Here is an 18,128-nt window from a genome sequence, read left to right as displayed (position 1 = left end):
GCATACCGAATCTCCCTTCCCGCTGTCTACGCCCCTGAACATAACGACATCGATTTATACTACAACTATTACAACTGCAACTCTCGTGCAACTCTCCCACAACTCATAATGGTTACATGATAACAATTCAGGAGGATTTTTAAAAAAAACGTCTTTTCGAAATGACGATTCACTGAGAGTAGAACCTCCTCAAAGTTGGTTTCAAATGTTGATCAGGAATTTGCATGGCGCCATGAATCTGTTGAAAGGCATTCAAATACGCAGGCTCCTGGAATAAAGTCGATATGTTCACACTTGATGATATAGGTAAATGTTAAATTAATGATTTGAAGTGTTATTTCTAGACTGTCGATTCCACAAAGGAAAGACAAGCTTTTACAAACGAGAAGCCATGAATGAGAATGCACGGTCTCCATATTTTTGGTATGCGTTATGGGTAAATGGAAAGTGAGACCTGTTCACATTAGTTCAATATATACATCTCCTGACCCATCTCGTTGGTTGATCGATTTCCTCCAACCTCCATCTTAAAAGATGACGGAAGGTTTTTTTCAAAAGTGGATGCCTCCAGCCATATATGATAGGGTTAATACTGCTGTTTGCACTAAGCACAACGTATGTACAGAGATCATAGATGTACGGCAAATCAGGAATGAGGACACACGGTAAGGTGAAGACTATTGCGATTAAGAAAGCCAAGACGATCAGGATCATGTTCTTCACGACCTCGGTCTCAAGTTTGAACAATGGTACAGGTGCTACGTACGGTTTTGGGCGTGGCGCAAGACGCCCTTGGTTGGGCCTCCTTGTGGTTCCCTCCTGATCCTGTACGATTGTGCTTATAGCTTGAATACTCGAAACACTGACAGGTTCAGGGGTGCAAGAGATTGGTTCACTCGTTGTTATGCTACGATTTGGCATTCGTGTTGTCGCAGGAACGAACATCTTATTTGGATTGGAGGTGCCAGGCTCTTGAATGCGCAACGCCATCCCCGTGGTGGACGAAAGCCTTGATGATTGGTCGCTTGAGCCTGCTTTGTTGGAGTCATAATCCTTACGACTACATCTGTCTTGTTGACCGAGAATGCAGGCCTCGTTTGGACTCGTCTCCGTCCGGATATCTGACCGTGTACTGCTTTCTTGAAATGCCTGATTCGGTGGAAGAACCCTCCTGGAGTGCGATCGAACCACTTTTGCAATAAGAAGATAAAAGATAATTGTCACAAGTACACAAATGAGTAGGAATGAGCCAGCTAAAATATCCAGTTGGGGCCCATACACAATAGTGCAAAAAAGACCGCTGAGAAGACCCGTTTTGGCATTTCCGGTAACAACGAATGCCGAAGTGGTTATAAGAGGAAAGAGGACTCCAAATGAAGCCATCACCGTGGACTTGCAACGCGAAAATATCCTCTTTTTGACGGTGAGGGGCTGGGTGAGGCAGATGTAGCGGTTAAAAGCAATGAGGACCAAAGTGAAGGCACTTGATCCTAGCGTAACGTATACCATCACTCCTGCAACGCCGCATGCCAGGTGGAAGAACTCCGACTTAGCATCTAAGAGAGCGGCAATCTGTATCGGCAGGAGGAGGCAGGTTAGGAGATCCGTTATGGCTAGAAAGCCCAAGAATCGGTTGCTGTGGGATTGTAGCCTCCGTGAGGCCGAGATGGCGAGGAGGACCAAGGTATTACCGCCCACACCCACACAAAAGATGAGGCCACAAAGGACAACCCCTACCAGTTTATACGTAACATCTGTGCTGAGATTGGGAGGCAGTTCAGTCGTCATCTCAAAATCGGTCGACATACTGCAACGGGCACGGGACACACGTATCTGCAGTGGAACATGATTGAAATTGATAAGATCATAGTCAGAATAATTATACTGGAACGTAAACTCAGATAATTGTTCTTTTCGGCAACGAAAGCTAGCCCCCGTTAAACATTAGAGATTATTAAACTTACCTTTCCTCCATATGGATATTATGAATCACTTGTTCGAGTAATACGGATGATAAACAAAACACACAATATTTATGTGTTTTTTTTTTTTTTTTTTGTATATTTATACATATAACATATATACATATAAATATATATATATATATATATCTTTGTAAGCATTTATAGCTGTCAATTATGTGGGAAGAATTATATATTTCTTACGGATATAATGAAAAAAAGGCGAAGAAAATTTACTTACTATTTCAAGTGCAGCATGTGATTCTGACTCACTATCATGCCTGACCCACTGCCGTGAAAACGAGGAGGTTCGGCTATCAGGTGGCGGATCGTCCCAACTATACACGACAAAGTTGCCAATAATATTCCTCTATTTTAAACCTTCACAAAGGCATTATAATGCAGTCGGTCGTTCAATGGGAACTGCCTTTAGAATTACCAATGACAGCTACGCTTGACACCAACAAAAGTGAAGACGATTTTGTTTTGGTATTCGGAGCATATTTAGGTGGGCGTAATTGCAAAGGTAGAATTGAAAGCTGTGCAGACGCAAGACAGACACCTTTCGTCTTACAGTGCGATTCGTACAACGTGGAGACGAGCTTTTCTTCCATGCTTTCTTTTTGATTTGTCGGATAGAGTACTAATCAACTACAATGGTCATTAGCGGTTCTAGTGGAAGACCTGGGGGCTAAATACCCCTTATAGGGATTGTGCAATCAAGCTTTAAAATTAGAGTGCTTTGTTTCAAACCATTTCCAGTAAATACCGATAACCTTTAATTAATTCTTTTGACAGTTATCGCTCGTGAATGTCGAGTAGGATTAATTGATTACTCTCCCTTTTCAGTAAAATTGAGAATATTTTTAAAGCCCCACTGTACTACTTATAGCTACTTGCTCCCTCTATATAGAAAATAATGCCTAAGCGGTGCTTGTTGGTGCCCCATGATCCTCTTTTTTTATATGTTAATTGAAAGCTGAGTTGATAAGATAGCCACCTGTCAGTGACCACGCTGGGTGGTCTAATTCCTTCTGACCAAACTAGTACAGACGGGCTTAAAGTTACTATGGCGACATTGACCCTTTTCTTCAGGGTACGTGTACTTGATTTTATTTTATTTTATTGTATTGTCTTCTGCATTCATGTAAGCATACAGCTTTTCGATAACAATAATAATATAAGTACAAAAAGTATTTTTTCTGACAATGAATCATAAATCAGCAAATATATATATATATATATATAAATTGTTATTTTCAAAAACGAAATGATGAACTGTAATAAATACTAAATTTCCTCAAATATTATAAAACATTATAAAAATTATTTGCGGAAGAAGGACTGGCATTGTAAGCAGATTGCTTGGTTTGCATGTGAAAAAAAAAATTCTGGGTAGTATTAGCATGAAATAAGCGCCTTATGCAACAACCGATCATTTTTGTGTATCATTATAGTATCCCATCTTAGTGAAAGTACTGAATTATTATAATTATGTCTTATATACAAATTTGCGAAAATGTATCTCTGTCCGTCGTCAGCGGAAATATGCAACAAAAATATTTACTTCTAGACTTTAAAACAGAGTTAATAACACCTTTCTGGCTATGGACAGACATTCATTATGAGTCTTTGACCAAAAAGAAGAGGGATGATACTTTAATGACGGATGGTCTTATTGTACTTTATACAAGAGCTCGAAGCACCCAATCACACTTATGGTGGACCTAAGTGCAAAGATAATCGTTCAGTTAATGAGTTTTGAGAGAACTGTTGGCCGTGCTCATTGAAATCAGACATCTTAATATGGTGGATATAATATGGTGGATATTCAATAAGCATGGCTTGGCAGGCGCGGATCCAGGGGGGGGGGGGGGCCGGGGGGCCCGGGCCCCCCCCCCCCCTTGAGAAAAAAATCATGTAAAATCACGTGATTTTTACGATTTTTGGGGGTTGGGCCCCCCCCCCCCCCTGGCGCTCAAGGGGGGGGGGGTGCAAATTGAAATTTTTTTGAGGATCAAAAAAAAAAAAATGTGCTCACTACCCCCTCCCCGGGCCCCTCCCCTAGTTTTGAGAGAACTGTTGGTCGTGCTCATTGAAATCAGACATCTTAATATGGTGGATAATATGGTGGATATTCAATAAGCATGGCTTGGCAGGCGCGGATCCAGGGGGGGCCCGGGGGGCCCGGGCCCCCCCCCCCCCTTGAGAAAAAAATCATGTAAAATCACGTGATTTTTACGATTTTTGGGGTTGGGCCCCCCCCCCCCCCTGGCGCTCAAGGGGGGGGTGCAAATTGAAATTTTTTTGAGGATCAAAAAAAAAAAAATGTGCTCACTACCCTCCCCCCCCCCCCCCCCACCCCCCCCCCCCCCCCCCCCCCCCCCACTGAGTGAATTTTTGGCCGGCGCGTTTTTCAAATTTTCGGGAGCAAAAAAAAAAAAAAAAAAAAAAAAAAAAAAAAAAAAAAATTGTGCTCTGTAACCCCCCCCCCCCCCCCCCACTGAGCGACTTTTCGGCCGGCGCGATTTTCAAATTTTCGGGAGCAAAAAAAAAAAAAAGTTGGGCCCCTCCCCTAAGAAATCCTGGATCCGCGCCTGTGGCTTGGGGCTAGATCACAATGTCTAGACGCGATTGTGTACTGGCACTTTTGTCTTCTTTAGAGTACCAAATTGATATTTTTTTCTTGAAATGTTCGCGAGCTTCCAGATGATTCTAAGAATCCAACCCTTCCGCAAAACTCATTTAAAAATGCCAGACTTATCTGTAAATGTAATACATTGAGATACGGTGAAAATGAGGAGAGTGCCAGTACATTGAAAAGGCACAATTGTATATGCATTGAGTTGTTGTTGTTGTTGTTTGCTGCTGCTGCAGGTAAACGGCCTAAAAGACAAGCACTTCCTTTACAGTACATGTTGATTGGTTGATTATTGTTTTACCTTTATTTGTGTAAGTAATGCCTAGGTCACATTTGCTCGGCTAGGATACGGCGGCCGTACGCCCCCGAAATCGAGAGTTATGCCTGGATTACATTTGCCCCTGGCGCCGAAGCGGTTATGTTAGGGTAGCCGCACGGCGTATTTTGATTTTGTGGAGACAGAAAATCTGCGACTGCCGTACGGCCTTTGAAGTGATGACGCACAGTCGCCTTAGAGCGTCCCTGCGGCGGTAGTAGCTTTTTGACAAATACTAACCAAACGCAAGGCTACCATACGCCCGGTATTTTTAGAATACGCCGTGCGGCTACCCTAACATATGTGACCGCTACCGTATGTGACCGTGGCGATCCTATAATTGCTATTGGCCGTAGATATTTTAGACCGCAAGGCCGCCGCGGCAAAAGTGACCCAGGCATAAACATTCAGGGGAATGACGGATTTCTTTCCGAGGGACTTGGTAATAAAGATTAATGCCTTATCAAAGGGCACGAGCGCATTGACTTGGTTTTGGGCCCGGGACCTCTCGGTTATGCCTAGGTCACATATACACCGGGCCTCGTACGATTTTCACTACCCGAGGACATCTAGGACATCTACCCCCCCCCCCCCCCTCCCCAAGGACAACTACCCTTGGACAACTAACCCCGGACAACTACCCCAGACAACTAATAATTGTCGGGGGGTAGTTGTCCTAGGGGATAGTTGTCGGGGGGGGGTAGTTGTCTCAGGGGTATTTGTCCTAGAGGGTGTTTGCCCTAGGGATAGTTGTCCTAGGGGGTAATTATCCTAGGGGGTAGTTGACTAGAAGGTGGTTATCCGGAGGTGGATGTCCAGGGAGTAGGTGTCCTAGTACCCGTGCGGGACCCTACGGCATGTATGGTCACCTATTCTGCGGCGCCCGGGAGGTGCCCGGTGAAAATTGCTCGAGTGAAAATGCAAAGCGCCCGTAAGGGTGCCGGTCGGGTTCCGGCCCGGTGCCGCCAGATAATCGTGTAGTTCCGTCCGATAAACAGATGCCCTACATGGTGCACTAAACTATGTGTTGACAGAAAATTGACAGAAAAAGAAGTCAGTGTACCGTTCGGAGCCCACACGGGAACCGTACGGTGCCCCACGGGTTATTTAAGGACTTTATACGGTCTATCGGCCAGATGAAAATGCCGGGGAATTGGGAGCAGCCAACTCAACACCATGGCGCCCGTATGGCTGGTGAAAGATGTCCGGGCGCCTGTAGGAACTGTACGGGAGCCGGCCGGGCACCGGCCGATAATTCCCTTAAAAAAATGTCTGTTTTTACTCGCCCTACGGGCCCCGGGGTGTATATGTGGAAGCTCCATTCAGGGCCCGGATGGGCCCCTCAAGATTATTTCTGTCAATTCTCAACGGAGGCGTGGATGTTAGAGGACACATTATTCAGTGCACCGCACGGCAACAAACCGGGCGCCTTGAGGAACCCAGCCGGGCACCGGGAGCCATGGGTGCCCTGTTCATCGGAGGGAGCCGGTAAGCTTACCGGGCGGCACTCGGTGTTTATTTTGTTCCTCGGCTGCATCATGAAGGATTCGCGGTCATAGAAGATGGCAGCCAAATATGGTTTCAACCTAAAGCTTAGACATCGGAAAAAAATGGTGGTAATTAAACTAAAGTGAAAATCCCTGGAAATCTAAACATTTCCACTGGATTTATAAAAAACATGGATAATTTTTCAGTGAATTACCCTATGATATATTATGAAGATCCATTTTAACCCATTCATGCAGTGAAATGAGCTATCAGGAATATGTAAGAGCAATTTTATATCAATAGCTTAAAAACTCCATGTTAAATTCAAAGATTTATGAAATAGTCACTTTTGCACTAAAACTGTGAATATGTAAGATTTTGCTGTTTGAAGGAGTAAATTTATACCCTTATTGTTCATACCGGAATTAAATATTTTAGTTAGGTAATCTTTAATGTATTATCTTTCAGCTGGGCAAGAATCTTTTTTAATGACTTTTGGCGCACTTTGGTAGGTAGCATCGTACAGGGCCCGGTGTATATGTGACCTAGGCATTACGAGACCATTACTTTACCACTGAGCCATTGCGCCTCCTCTATTATTATAAGAAGAAGACAAGTTTTCTTTAAAATAATCAGTATGTCAGAAAGATCAATGTTCACCTTTTCTTAAATTTCAAAGGCCACGCCAGTAACTTACGCAGTGCTGAGTCAGCAAATAGGGACTTTTAGATTGAGTGGACACGACGAACGCCGACTGATCATGCGTGTCAACGTACTTAACTGCCCATGTTGACTACAATTAGAAATCTTTTAGATTGCACTCGACGATATGCATGCATGTAGGAAGTAACACTATGAACATCACGGACAAAGAAAGAGGACAAGATCCTCATTCTACCCTCAACAAAAGAACATCCCTTCACTGCTATTATGAAAAATGTGTAGAACAGGTGAATTTGCATATGAAACCTGTTCTACACATTTTTACATAATAGCAGGGAAGAGGTGTTCCTTTGTCTACCTGAGGAACTGTATATTTTATGCGCACGCGGCATACTAGTACCTTGAGCATGTAAAGGCGCTATATATACCAATATGTACGTATGTATGTATGTACTAGATTTAGGAAAATCAAGGTTGACTCATTCTCGATCGCCGACTGAGACGACGTGACGCATGCGCAGTGCCTTAAAATGACGTCACACGTTGCAGACAAAGCTGTCAACGTGCAAATCTAAAAGTCCCTATTGGCACATCGTATGCAACGCACATAAGTGAGTGCAGCATGAACAGTGCAAGCATTGCTTTGAATTCCTAGCTTAAACAATTATTGTAGAGAAATGGTTCACAATGGTAAACCATTTCACTTCGCAGATATGTAAATATTTAATAAGCGTTCTTCATTACAAAGATAATGATCGGTAAAAGCTCCAAACATTTGCAGTCGCAAGGACTTTCGAAATATCAACTCAAAGGCGATTTCAGTACCCTAGAGTGAACGGAGGGATACCATGCGTGTTACCAAAATGACCGGTAAAGGGGTACTTTTAACGCACCAAATTCCGGCTCGTACATACACAAAAAAGACTTTAAACACCGGACTTAGGGGGTGTTTTCAAAAGGAGGGAACATGCTTATGCGTACCCTAAATGAGTGGAGGGGCCGGGACAGTGCAGTGTAACCCATACACATCGGCCTGAATTCACAAAGGAGGTTTGTCGACAAACCTCCTTTGTGAATTCGGGCCTTTTTGTTTGAATGACGTAATAAATCAATCGAGCGCTTTCGCAAAGACGACGGGAGAATTCACTCAACCGACATCGTCCTGTACCATATGCTCCCGTCTTCATTTGTAACCTGTATTAAAGAGCGCTTTCGCAAACACGACGGAAGGCGAAGACGAGGGTAACCGAGCGAAACAATCAATCTGCGCGTGCGCGAACCAGAATTTTCTCCGTCTTGTTGATTTTCACGACCGTTCTAGTCCATAATAGCGTCCGTTCCCTAAAACACGCAGAGCTGTATCGCCGTACAATAGGCCATTTAATGCACAAGTCTAGTGGAGTGTCTCAATACAAAATATTTCATTCACCTGATAAGAATAATAGTATTTCAATAGACAAAATACGAACTGCATACTTTAATTGATCTCGGTTGAGTGAATTCTCCCGTCATCTTTGCTTCCGTCGTGTTTGCGAAAGCGCCCTACTGTCATACTCGCACATTTTATAAAGGGCTGAACAAGCCTATTGAAATTGTTTTTGGTTGATTTTCTCGTAAGCCCTTGCAATTGTGCTTGACTGCTCGAAGAAATCAGAAAAGCAATAATGGTACTAAAAAGAATACACTTTGCAGATTTTACTTCGCCCCACATCTGCCCCAAAATTTTGCTATAAAGCATACCTTCAAATTGTCAGAAATTGGAATATCATTGCAAAGGGAAGCAAACAAGCTTTGGAGTGGTGGAAAAGCACTAATAACTAAATTATCTTTCCAAACGAAGCTCGGAATTCAAAAGAAGTGTTGTCTTGTCACGGTGTAGAAATGGGCACTGCGCATGCGCTGAACGTGGTCATAACGAGTATCGATAAAAGAAACCCCACAATCACCCTAAATGCAATTTCAATAGATTTGTGAAATGTGCAACATTACAATGACGTACAACACGAACATGAACATATAAACATGAGCTTTGAATTATCTAGGAAACATGAACAGGCTATTGAGTTGTTGGTTTTTTGAGAATGTGTACAAATGGGTTAAAACTCGATTGCGTCCCGGCTATGTCATTTGGTCATGGAAGTCTAAACGGACTAATGAAACATCCTAATATAAAGCAATTTCAAGAGAACCCTGATTTTGTCATTTTAAGTCATCATGTAGAGTGTAAACTTAACATTAATTATGCAATTAATGCTCTTCCTCGTTTTTGTCTTTATTTCTTTCTAAAATACCACCTCTCTCTATCTATCTTTCTCTCTTCATGATCTCTCTCTTCCTCTCTGTTTCTCTTTGTACATCATCTAATCCACCCCCCCCCCCGAAAAAAAATGGACCCACATACTCTGTAGGGGTGACCCCAAGGACTACGCCTTCGGCAACTCGAGCTCAGCCAACATCATCATAAACCACAAGGGTCTCATCCGTCTGGTGTCCAAGCCATTCCTCCAGAGCAGCACCTGCAAGATTCGAATCCGGTACTTTCCCTTTGACCACCAGATCTGCCATCTCAAGTACGGATCCTGGACGTACACCCAGCAGTACGTCGACCTGCACAACTCGACCCAATCTCCGGACTTCTCGGATTACCTGGAGAATGGGCAATGGGATGTCTTGTAGGTACCATTTTCAATGATTTGCTTGAAAGGTTTTTTGGATATCACAACATGATACTTCAATACTTTTGATAATAACAATATTGCTGTTTAAACGTAACTCAAAAAAATATTCATATAACGTAGTTTGCCCCGTCGATATGAGGAACCGGGGCGGGGGGGGGGGGGGGGGGGACCCACCTAAATATTACACAAATATATACTATTTAGATGTATCCTACAGAGAGAAAGCTTTCGATTAAAGATACTTTGTACCATTTGCAGGCCAAACAAATGAAAAGGTTATATTTCATTGGCATTTGAAAGATAATACCAATTTAAAACTATTATTTATTCAATACAAGTAAAGTCTTAAACATAGATGACGGCTATTTCAGTTATTAATTATTCATCATTCTGTATATCAATTCTCTCTCTCTCTGACCCCCCCCCCCCTCCCCATCTGTTTTTTTTTGTAATCCCCATCTCCCCAAAATTCCCCTCTCTATTATCTCTCTCTCTCTCTCTCTCTCTCTTATATGTAACTTATTTATGAATTCGTTACTACTATTTTATTATGTATACTTGATTTAAATTCTATATTGTACGCAAGACAGGTGTCAGTCATCGGACTGTTTGTTCTTTGATTTGATGTGATTTTATTTCAATAAATTCTCTCTCTCTCTATGCATATACATCTTTCTTTTTCTCTATCCTTCTCCAGAGATGCCTATTTCAAGCGTAACGTTGAGTGGTACGAGTGCTGTCCCGACCGCTACGTCGACATAACCATGTACCTTAAATTACGTCGGAAACCCCTTTATTACCTATACAAGCTCGTCATGCCCATCGTCCTCCTCTCCGCACTCTCAATGGTCGGGTTCCTCATGCCCTACAACGTCGGCGTCATCAAGGCCAGTCTCAGCGTCACGTTGACGCTCTCGATGACGGTGTTTTTGCTTCTCGTCGCCGAAACGATACCGAGGACTTCGGACAGCATGCCACTAATCAGTGAGTAATCATGATACACCAGTCACACCGAAGAGATCAACAACAGGGCCCCGTCTTATAAGGAGTTGATATTAATCGCAACTTATTTGCGACTGATATCAATCGCAACTATTTTGTATTTGTTTATTTTATTTATTATATTTTCAACATAAGGGAAGCATCACCCTATTAAGCTAAAAGCTGGTCTCTAAAGAGGCCCATCCACTAGATAAAAATACAAATTGTTGATGAATTACATTAATAATTACAGTGCTTATATAGCGCCTAACACTTATTTTGTCAGAAGTCTCTAAGCGCTCTACAATAATGCAGCATAATTACCCTGGCTTTAGCAAATATGTTTGAAATATGTTTACAATGACAAACAAACAAACAAAAACAATCAAACGAAACCTTTATATATAAATAAAGAAAGCAATAAAGTGCAGGATAAGGGACGGAAAGAAACGAGGAACAGAGAGGAGAAAGGGAAAACCAAGAATAAAATTGTTGCGTATAAAACAAATCAAAACAGAATCAAACAAATCGTCGGATAGGGTTACTCCGAAAGAAGCGTTTAAATGCTTGTCTTGAGACTACTGATTGAGCGAAGGTGTTTATTTAAGTGAATTCCACAGCTATGAACCTCGATAGACAAGTGAACGTTTACCGTAATTCGTTTTGGGTAAAAGCAGGGTGACTTTCAATGTTCGTGTCCCAGATCTTGTATTATACTTTGATTGAATGAAAGAAAAAAATTGCTAAGATAGGCTGGGCAGAGTTTGTGAATTGATCGATACATGATACAAGCTGTGTGATGGGAGAAACGCTCATTCAGACGGTCCTAAATATTTACTTCGTTCGACTTGTTGAATTTGTTATGTCATCAAAAATATATCAGAGCTATCAAATTCATGTTGCATTTTATTCGGTCGTTGAGCTGATCCCATTAACATGGCCTCACATTCTTTCAGATTAACTATCAGCTTATTTTCAGATAACCAATGAGATAAAATTATTCGGTCTTTATTCAAATCACGTACAGCTTACTGTGGATCTTTTGTTATATAAACATGTATCGTCAGCTTTTAGTGCTACTTCACAACCGTTAACACTTTGACATATCATTGAATAATAATGGGCCCAGAAGCGAGCCCTGCGGGACACCACAAATAATTTGTCTCTCTTCAGATAGATATCCATTCACAGATGTAAACTGATAACTGATGGGAGAATGCAAACTTGAGATTGATTGGAGGACTCGCCATTATATACTTCCATATTACTTAAATAAATTATAATATTTTGTAAAATGTTTTATGCTTTGTTAAGTCAGCATGGAATACGAATAAACGCTACCCTTCAATCCCCCGAATGACAATGAACTGGTCGGGTTGGTGTCAGTATGGGGTCGGCTTGACATTGTAATTGAGATATGTTAGGGGAAAATCCGAATAGACCGAGAGCACACGAGATCGAAAATGCTTTTCTAAACGGAAAAACCCTACTTGTTTTTGTATGATGATGTATAAAGTGTAATACGCTTTACATTTCTGTGTCTCACAACATAGACCTCACTGAATTAATAAGCGCAGTTGCCATTCAGTCATAGGTAAAACAAACAAAACAACGCGACCCTTTTTTATTTTAAAGCATGAAGTCGGAACTAGCCTTTATGAACACTCAGACAAGTTCTGTAATAAAAATAACATGAGAACAACATGTCGGTGTGTAGGCTAACGGTCTTGTTAACCCTCAGATAGTTTTGTAGAAAGCAGGTGGCATTGTCAGTCTTATGACATTGGTCGATCCAGAAATCTCCAGTTTGCAATGGGTCGGGGCACAATTTCAAACATTCTGTGACCAAAAAAAGCAAAACAGAGCAAAACAACAGTTGGGTTTTTTTTTTTTTTTTTTTTTTTGGGGGGGGGGGGGGGGGGGGGGGGGTCAGTGTTGGTGAGTCATTTGGCTACAAGCTTTAACGCGCAAAACAAGGTCTCCAGAGAAAGAAAGAGAGAGGATGTAGTCTTTCCCTCCTATGAATATGATTTCCATCGTAAAATCTTTCGAGACTGTCTCTTGTCTTCTTGAGTATTCTAGAGCAATTGTTTTTTCTTCCCTCCCCTACATTGAAGTATTCCAGAGCATTATTTGTTTTCATCCCTACCCCCACCGTGGTTCAGGAGGCAATAGAAATTGTGCCATTTTGAATTGTCTTATGAAAAGGTATAGCTTTTTTTTTAAATGGAAGTAAGAGAATACACTACACAAACAATGACAAATTACGTATTGCTAGAAAGATGATGAAATCGCGCTATAAATCAATGTTAGGATATAACGAAAATAGAAAGCATGTGTCATACAAAGGATAGAATAATAGAAAAGGCAGGAGTGAAATAGAGTAGGTAAGAGAATAGAAAGAGGGAAAGAAATAGAGAGAGAGAGAGAGAGAGAGAGAGGGGGGAGAACAGAATGTAACCACTACTACCTCATTTTAAGTTGTCAAGTTTGTCAAAGCTTTGACCCTTTTTCGTCATGTGGTACATAATTCCATCGCTTCGCTCCTCTGTATTGAAGACTTGTAGATTTTTGTGTGCATCACTTATCGAAATGTGCGAACAGGGCAATGACGTATTGTGTATTAAATCCAAACATGATTTCCTGTGATGTACAAGAGGATATTGAAATTAATAATAATAATAATAATAATAAAAACGTTCCTTATAAAGCGCTTACCACCGAAGTCTCAAGCGCTAAATTGCCCTTTTGGGTTAGTTTTCGAAATAAATGCGACCGTGTTATATTTAGTGATTCATGAAACGTGTAGACAGGAATTGTTATGATTTATGGGGGGGGGGGGAGGTGCTTTTTTGTTGTTAATTGGTTTTCAATTGTAGAATTAAATTGCCACTTACACGATATTATGGAAAGATCTCATAAAAGCCCATAGGCGACAACACAAAATCCATTATGTAACAGCTTTCATAAGGAGAATAATTAGTAGGACAATTAACAATAGAACGTCAGAAACGACTTCGAAACGGTAATTACGCTCTCAAGATTCTGAATCAATGGGACATATTCATAAAACTAGAAAATAACTAGGAATTGCAGACAAACAAAAGGAAGGCCATTTTTCATAAAAGCTATTTTCCGTGACGAGCAATTACTTTCTTGAATAGAAAGGATTTGTTTTCGTGATCAATTATTTGCCTGATTTGTTTTCCTTCAAATTCCTCTCACGGTATAGCTCGATTTTTACTTGACTTTATATTTGTGTGTGCAAGTTCTTACCATTACTATTATTATTATTATTAATAGCATTGCTGTTGTTATTAGTGTTAAGATTATTATTATTAGGCCTAGTATTATTGCTGAAACTATTATCATTATCATTGTCATTATTATATTATTATTATAATCATATTGTTGTTAGTAATGACGTTATTACTTTTGTTATAGTTGATATTATTATCATTTACATTATCCTAAGATATGTTTCCGACTATTTCTCTCCCTGTTCCGTCATCTAGCCGAATATTACATAATCATCATGGTCCTGATTGCCGTGTCGACCGCCATGAACATCGCGGTGCTCAACATCTTCCACCGGGGCGAGAGCGGCAAGCGGGAGGTGCCGGAATGGCTCAGGAAGCTCGTGCTCTTCTACGCAGCCCGTATCATGTGCATGGGCTTTGTGGTGAATTATTGGAAGGAGATGATGTCACAAAGGAAGCAACACGACATGGACCCCGATCGGCTGGCCATGCTGAAAAAACAGCGATTCTTTGCTGCAAGGTAGGTATTAATTACTACGGTTCGAGGGGTGGATTCGGGGATTGTATGGGCAGAAGAGGAGGGAGGGGCGATGCCGGAAAACAAATGTGATAAGCAAAAAAGAATAGTGAGAACAAAAAAACTTTAATTATTGCTCTACAAAAATTATTTAAAATTTGCATGCATACGTTGTTTTATGTTGGGATATCATTTAGACAATAGTTAGGGTTGTGGCAATTAGAGGCATGGATGAAATTTGATTAAAGGGTTATTCAAAAGAGCAATCTAGGGGTCTATGTCGATTCCGTTTCGAAGGCTAGGAGAGGTTAATTATCCCCCCCCCCCCCCCCCAAAAAAAAAAAAAAAAAAAAACTGAGAAAAAGAAGAAAAAGAAGAAGAAGTAGCAGTAGTAATAGAAGTAGTAGCAGTAGAAGTAGAAGAAGGAAAATAAAACGAAGAAGAAGGAAAATTGACAGGTTTTTGTTTCATGTATTTGTGCCTTTTCCCACCTAAATCCGCCATTGTCTTTTCTCTCCGATCCCTACAAGCAAACAACAAAATGATTGTTATTTTAGTATCGTTCAATATTTTCTACCATTTAATTATTTCTTTTTTTCTACAGATATGGTGTTTCGTACACGCCTCTGGTCGCCAGTGACGGCACTGGCGGCAGCGGGCAGTCTAGCAAGCAAGCCAAGAGTAGCTTCACCGGTGTCCACGAAGATGACGACAACGACGATTGGGCCAAGTTCGAGGAAAACCTCTCCGAGACCGGCGACCACCGACTCTCGCAGCTCGAGGTCGGTGTGGACAACATCCTGAAGAACATGAGGATGATGAAGCGGAGGACCGACCGTCAGCAGAGGATCCGGCGAGAGTGGGCTCTCTTCGCCACCGTCATCGACCGCCTCCTCTTCTGTATCTATGCTTGCTTTACCATCTCCATGTCTGTTGTCGTCCTACGAATCACACCAGCACAGCAGGAGGGCGGGCTATAGCACTGATTATACGACTAGAGGCGAAGAATGAACATCGCTAGTCCCCCCTCCATAAAAATCCCTTTGTTTCCGACACTCAGATTTTGTTGTGCCTCTGTAGTTGTTAAGAGCGGCGCTCCGACAGACCTTATTCTGGAAGATATCGCTCTGGCCCTTACATCTAAAAGATAGGGTTAGGTTAGGGAGGCATTTGGTTTCTAGGGTGAGGGTTTGATTTAGGTATTAGTATAGCATTTGCTCTAACATGTCCAAAGCTGATGTGTTAGGATTCAATTTGTGTAGGGTATTGACCGCTGAGCAATGTCGCCGGAGCATGCTTGTTCCAACATAAAGACTGGCTACCACGCGGATTCGAAAATAATCCTACCCAAATCATAAACACAGGACACAACCTCAATATAAATGCGCGCATCAGTTTGCAAAGACAACCATTGGGCAGGAGTTCTTAGATATTGCAGAGAGGGTTTTAGCCATCTTTAAATTGTGTTTTCAGGGGTCGGCGGTTGGTCTCCGTAGCATTTTGGTAGGCTGGAGCTTTACGTTACTGCATCTGAAACCTTTTCCCGACCAAGCTGGTTGTTGAAAGGCTTTTTCTTGGTCTTCCAAGGGTAAGGCAACCGTTCTCATATTGATCACGGACTTATCCCCAGTGCTTGCCGACTATTACCAGGCGATATTGGTTGAGGAAAGGTAGGCAGCTGATCGACGAATGATAAACGATCAGTCGCCGAATACTCTCGATGCGTTTGCCGAACACCGAGTAGAAACTCTGATAGTCTGAAATCTGAAATCACACTACATTTACATATTAGGTATAATAATGAGTAAGAAATGTTATTTCCTTATGCATGTTTGCACAAGTCATTATAATATATAACCCCTCCCCCATTATAAAGTTTGCAATCGGCCATTATTCTCCGACCATTTGCTTGTTAACTGCCAATCATTCGCCAGCATTTCCACGAGCAGTCGCAAATGAATTTACGAAAATATCTGATAATCGGACCATTTTCGTACAACATTCGGCAACCGATCGACAGCTGATCGATCGCCCATATTAACTTCTTGCAAATGGGTTTTCGATGGTCACAGCTTGTATTTGGTAGTCAGAAGTCGGCAGTCGGTCGTGCCCCTAGTGTGACATAGGCTTGGTCAGTGTAGGAAAGTGATCGCGGAACAATTATCAGAGGAGTATGTGTGGTAAACCTTGCTTCCGAATTTTCTATTGAACAATGTGTCAATTATTTGAAAAGGTTTTCCGGGTTTCTAATGTTTAGGAAGTACCATTAAGCTGCATGCCCAGAAGTTGATCAGCAAATAATCACAATGTACGTGAGCTGTACGAAAGGGTTACAATGCATCCCGCAATGTATAGTCCTACAGAACAGGGGCGGATCCATGACGAGGCCGGAGTTGTAAAAAAAAAATGCACAACAAAGTCTCGTTCAGTCATGCCGCAGCAAATCCGAGGCGGTGTTGTTGTTGTTTTTGTGGGGGGGGGGATAAAATATTACGTACTGTATTGTCAAGGCTGTTACAACCCACAAGTGGTACTAAATTGCAGATATTTAATTTCAGTGTGATTCATAATACTGGGCAAATCCTTTCAATGAACCTATGATCCATGAGCCAGTTAGCTTTTAACGTGTTTCTTTGATATACTATGCCTTTGGTAAAAACAAGTCTTCACACTTTGAACTGAATTGTTTATTATGAGTACTACATGTATGTAATATATTTGCATGTATATTGATTTTTGTTTGTGTGTGCAAATTTCGACTATTGACATTTTTATGTGAAAGTTTATCGCTGTTTTATTTTGTTATTTTTAATGTTACAATAACTTCAAATTGAGCTTGAAATTAAAATTGAACCTAAACTTGAACACACATGTCACACTAAGGCCTAACAAAACACTTCAGACGGGGGCGCGAGGGAAGAGGGCGTACCCCATATGCCACGTTTACTGGTCGAAAATGGATTGGCAATTCACTTTTGAAAACAGCGTGAACAATGGCGTTGCTTTATATAATCTATTTGTAGATTGACGTTATGTATTCTAAATAGTCTTGGGAACACTGAATTTATCTTCAAATACCCTATTAACTTTTCTGAAATTCCATGTTGCAAGAGTATTGTCACAGAAAAATTACGAAGAATGTATTAACTTTTCGCCCCTTTGCATTTTGTCCCTTCATTCTTTTGTTTTGTTTTGTTGAACAATCTCAAAGAACTGATTCTAATGCTGTATCATAAATAAATGAATTGTATCAGCTTTGCGTAAAGCATTGTAATTTGTGTCGTAACATATCGCAGGTGTGTAATATTGTGAATAGAACGAGTGATACTTCGCACCTCAGTCACACCGACAAAAGACCTATCACAAAATGACATCACCCCGAATGGCTAAAATTCGGTCGGTTTGGAGTCGATGTTGAGTGGGGTTGGCGATGGTGTGACCGAAGGTGGGCAGAAGACGAGGCATCATTCGTGGCAGTAGGATTAATGAATTTATTTAGTACCAGGAACGCGACGCATACAACTTGGGTATTAATCCGTTAATTATACATGTCAGGGGTGGATCTAGCTTTTTGCCAAGGGGGGAGGGGGGGGGGGCGTTGACCAAATCTTTTTCCAAAAATC

General features: G+C 41.5%; 2 protein-coding genes across 2 annotated transcripts; one reads left to right on the top strand and one right to left on the bottom strand.

Moving 5' to 3' along the window:
• Positions 1 to 468: 468 nt before the first annotated feature.
• Positions 469 to 1,806, bottom strand: LOC105437703 (muscarinic acetylcholine receptor M2-like). Its single transcript, XM_011664611.2, has one exon. It carries the CDS (start codon positions 1,804 to 1,806, stop codon positions 469 to 471), a length of 1,338 nt encoding a protein of 445 aa, XP_011662913.2.
• A 4,571-nt stretch (positions 1,807 to 6,377) lies between these two features.
• LOC100892033 (neuronal acetylcholine receptor subunit alpha-10) lies at positions 6,378 to 17,770 on the top strand. The gene is made up of 5 exons (XM_030994308.1): positions 6,378 to 6,406; positions 9,478 to 9,741; positions 10,445 to 10,731; positions 14,244 to 14,508; positions 15,110 to 17,770. The coding sequence occupies exons 1-5, from the start codon at positions 6,378 to 6,380 to the stop codon at positions 15,483 to 15,485; spliced, it is 1,221 nt and encodes a 406-aa protein (XP_030850168.1). The 3' UTR covers positions 15,486 to 17,770.
• The last annotated feature ends 358 nt before the right edge of the window (positions 17,771 to 18,128 follow it).

The sequence above is a fragment of the Strongylocentrotus purpuratus genome, unplaced genomic scaffold (genome assembly GCF_000002235.5).
Source record: "Strongylocentrotus purpuratus isolate Spur 01 unplaced genomic scaffold, Spur_5.0 spur5_scaffold_21, whole genome shotgun sequence".
Lineage (NCBI taxonomy): Eukaryota > Metazoa > Echinodermata > Echinoidea > Camarodonta > Strongylocentrotidae > Strongylocentrotus > Strongylocentrotus purpuratus.
This window is presented reverse-complemented; position numbering and strand designations above follow the sequence as displayed.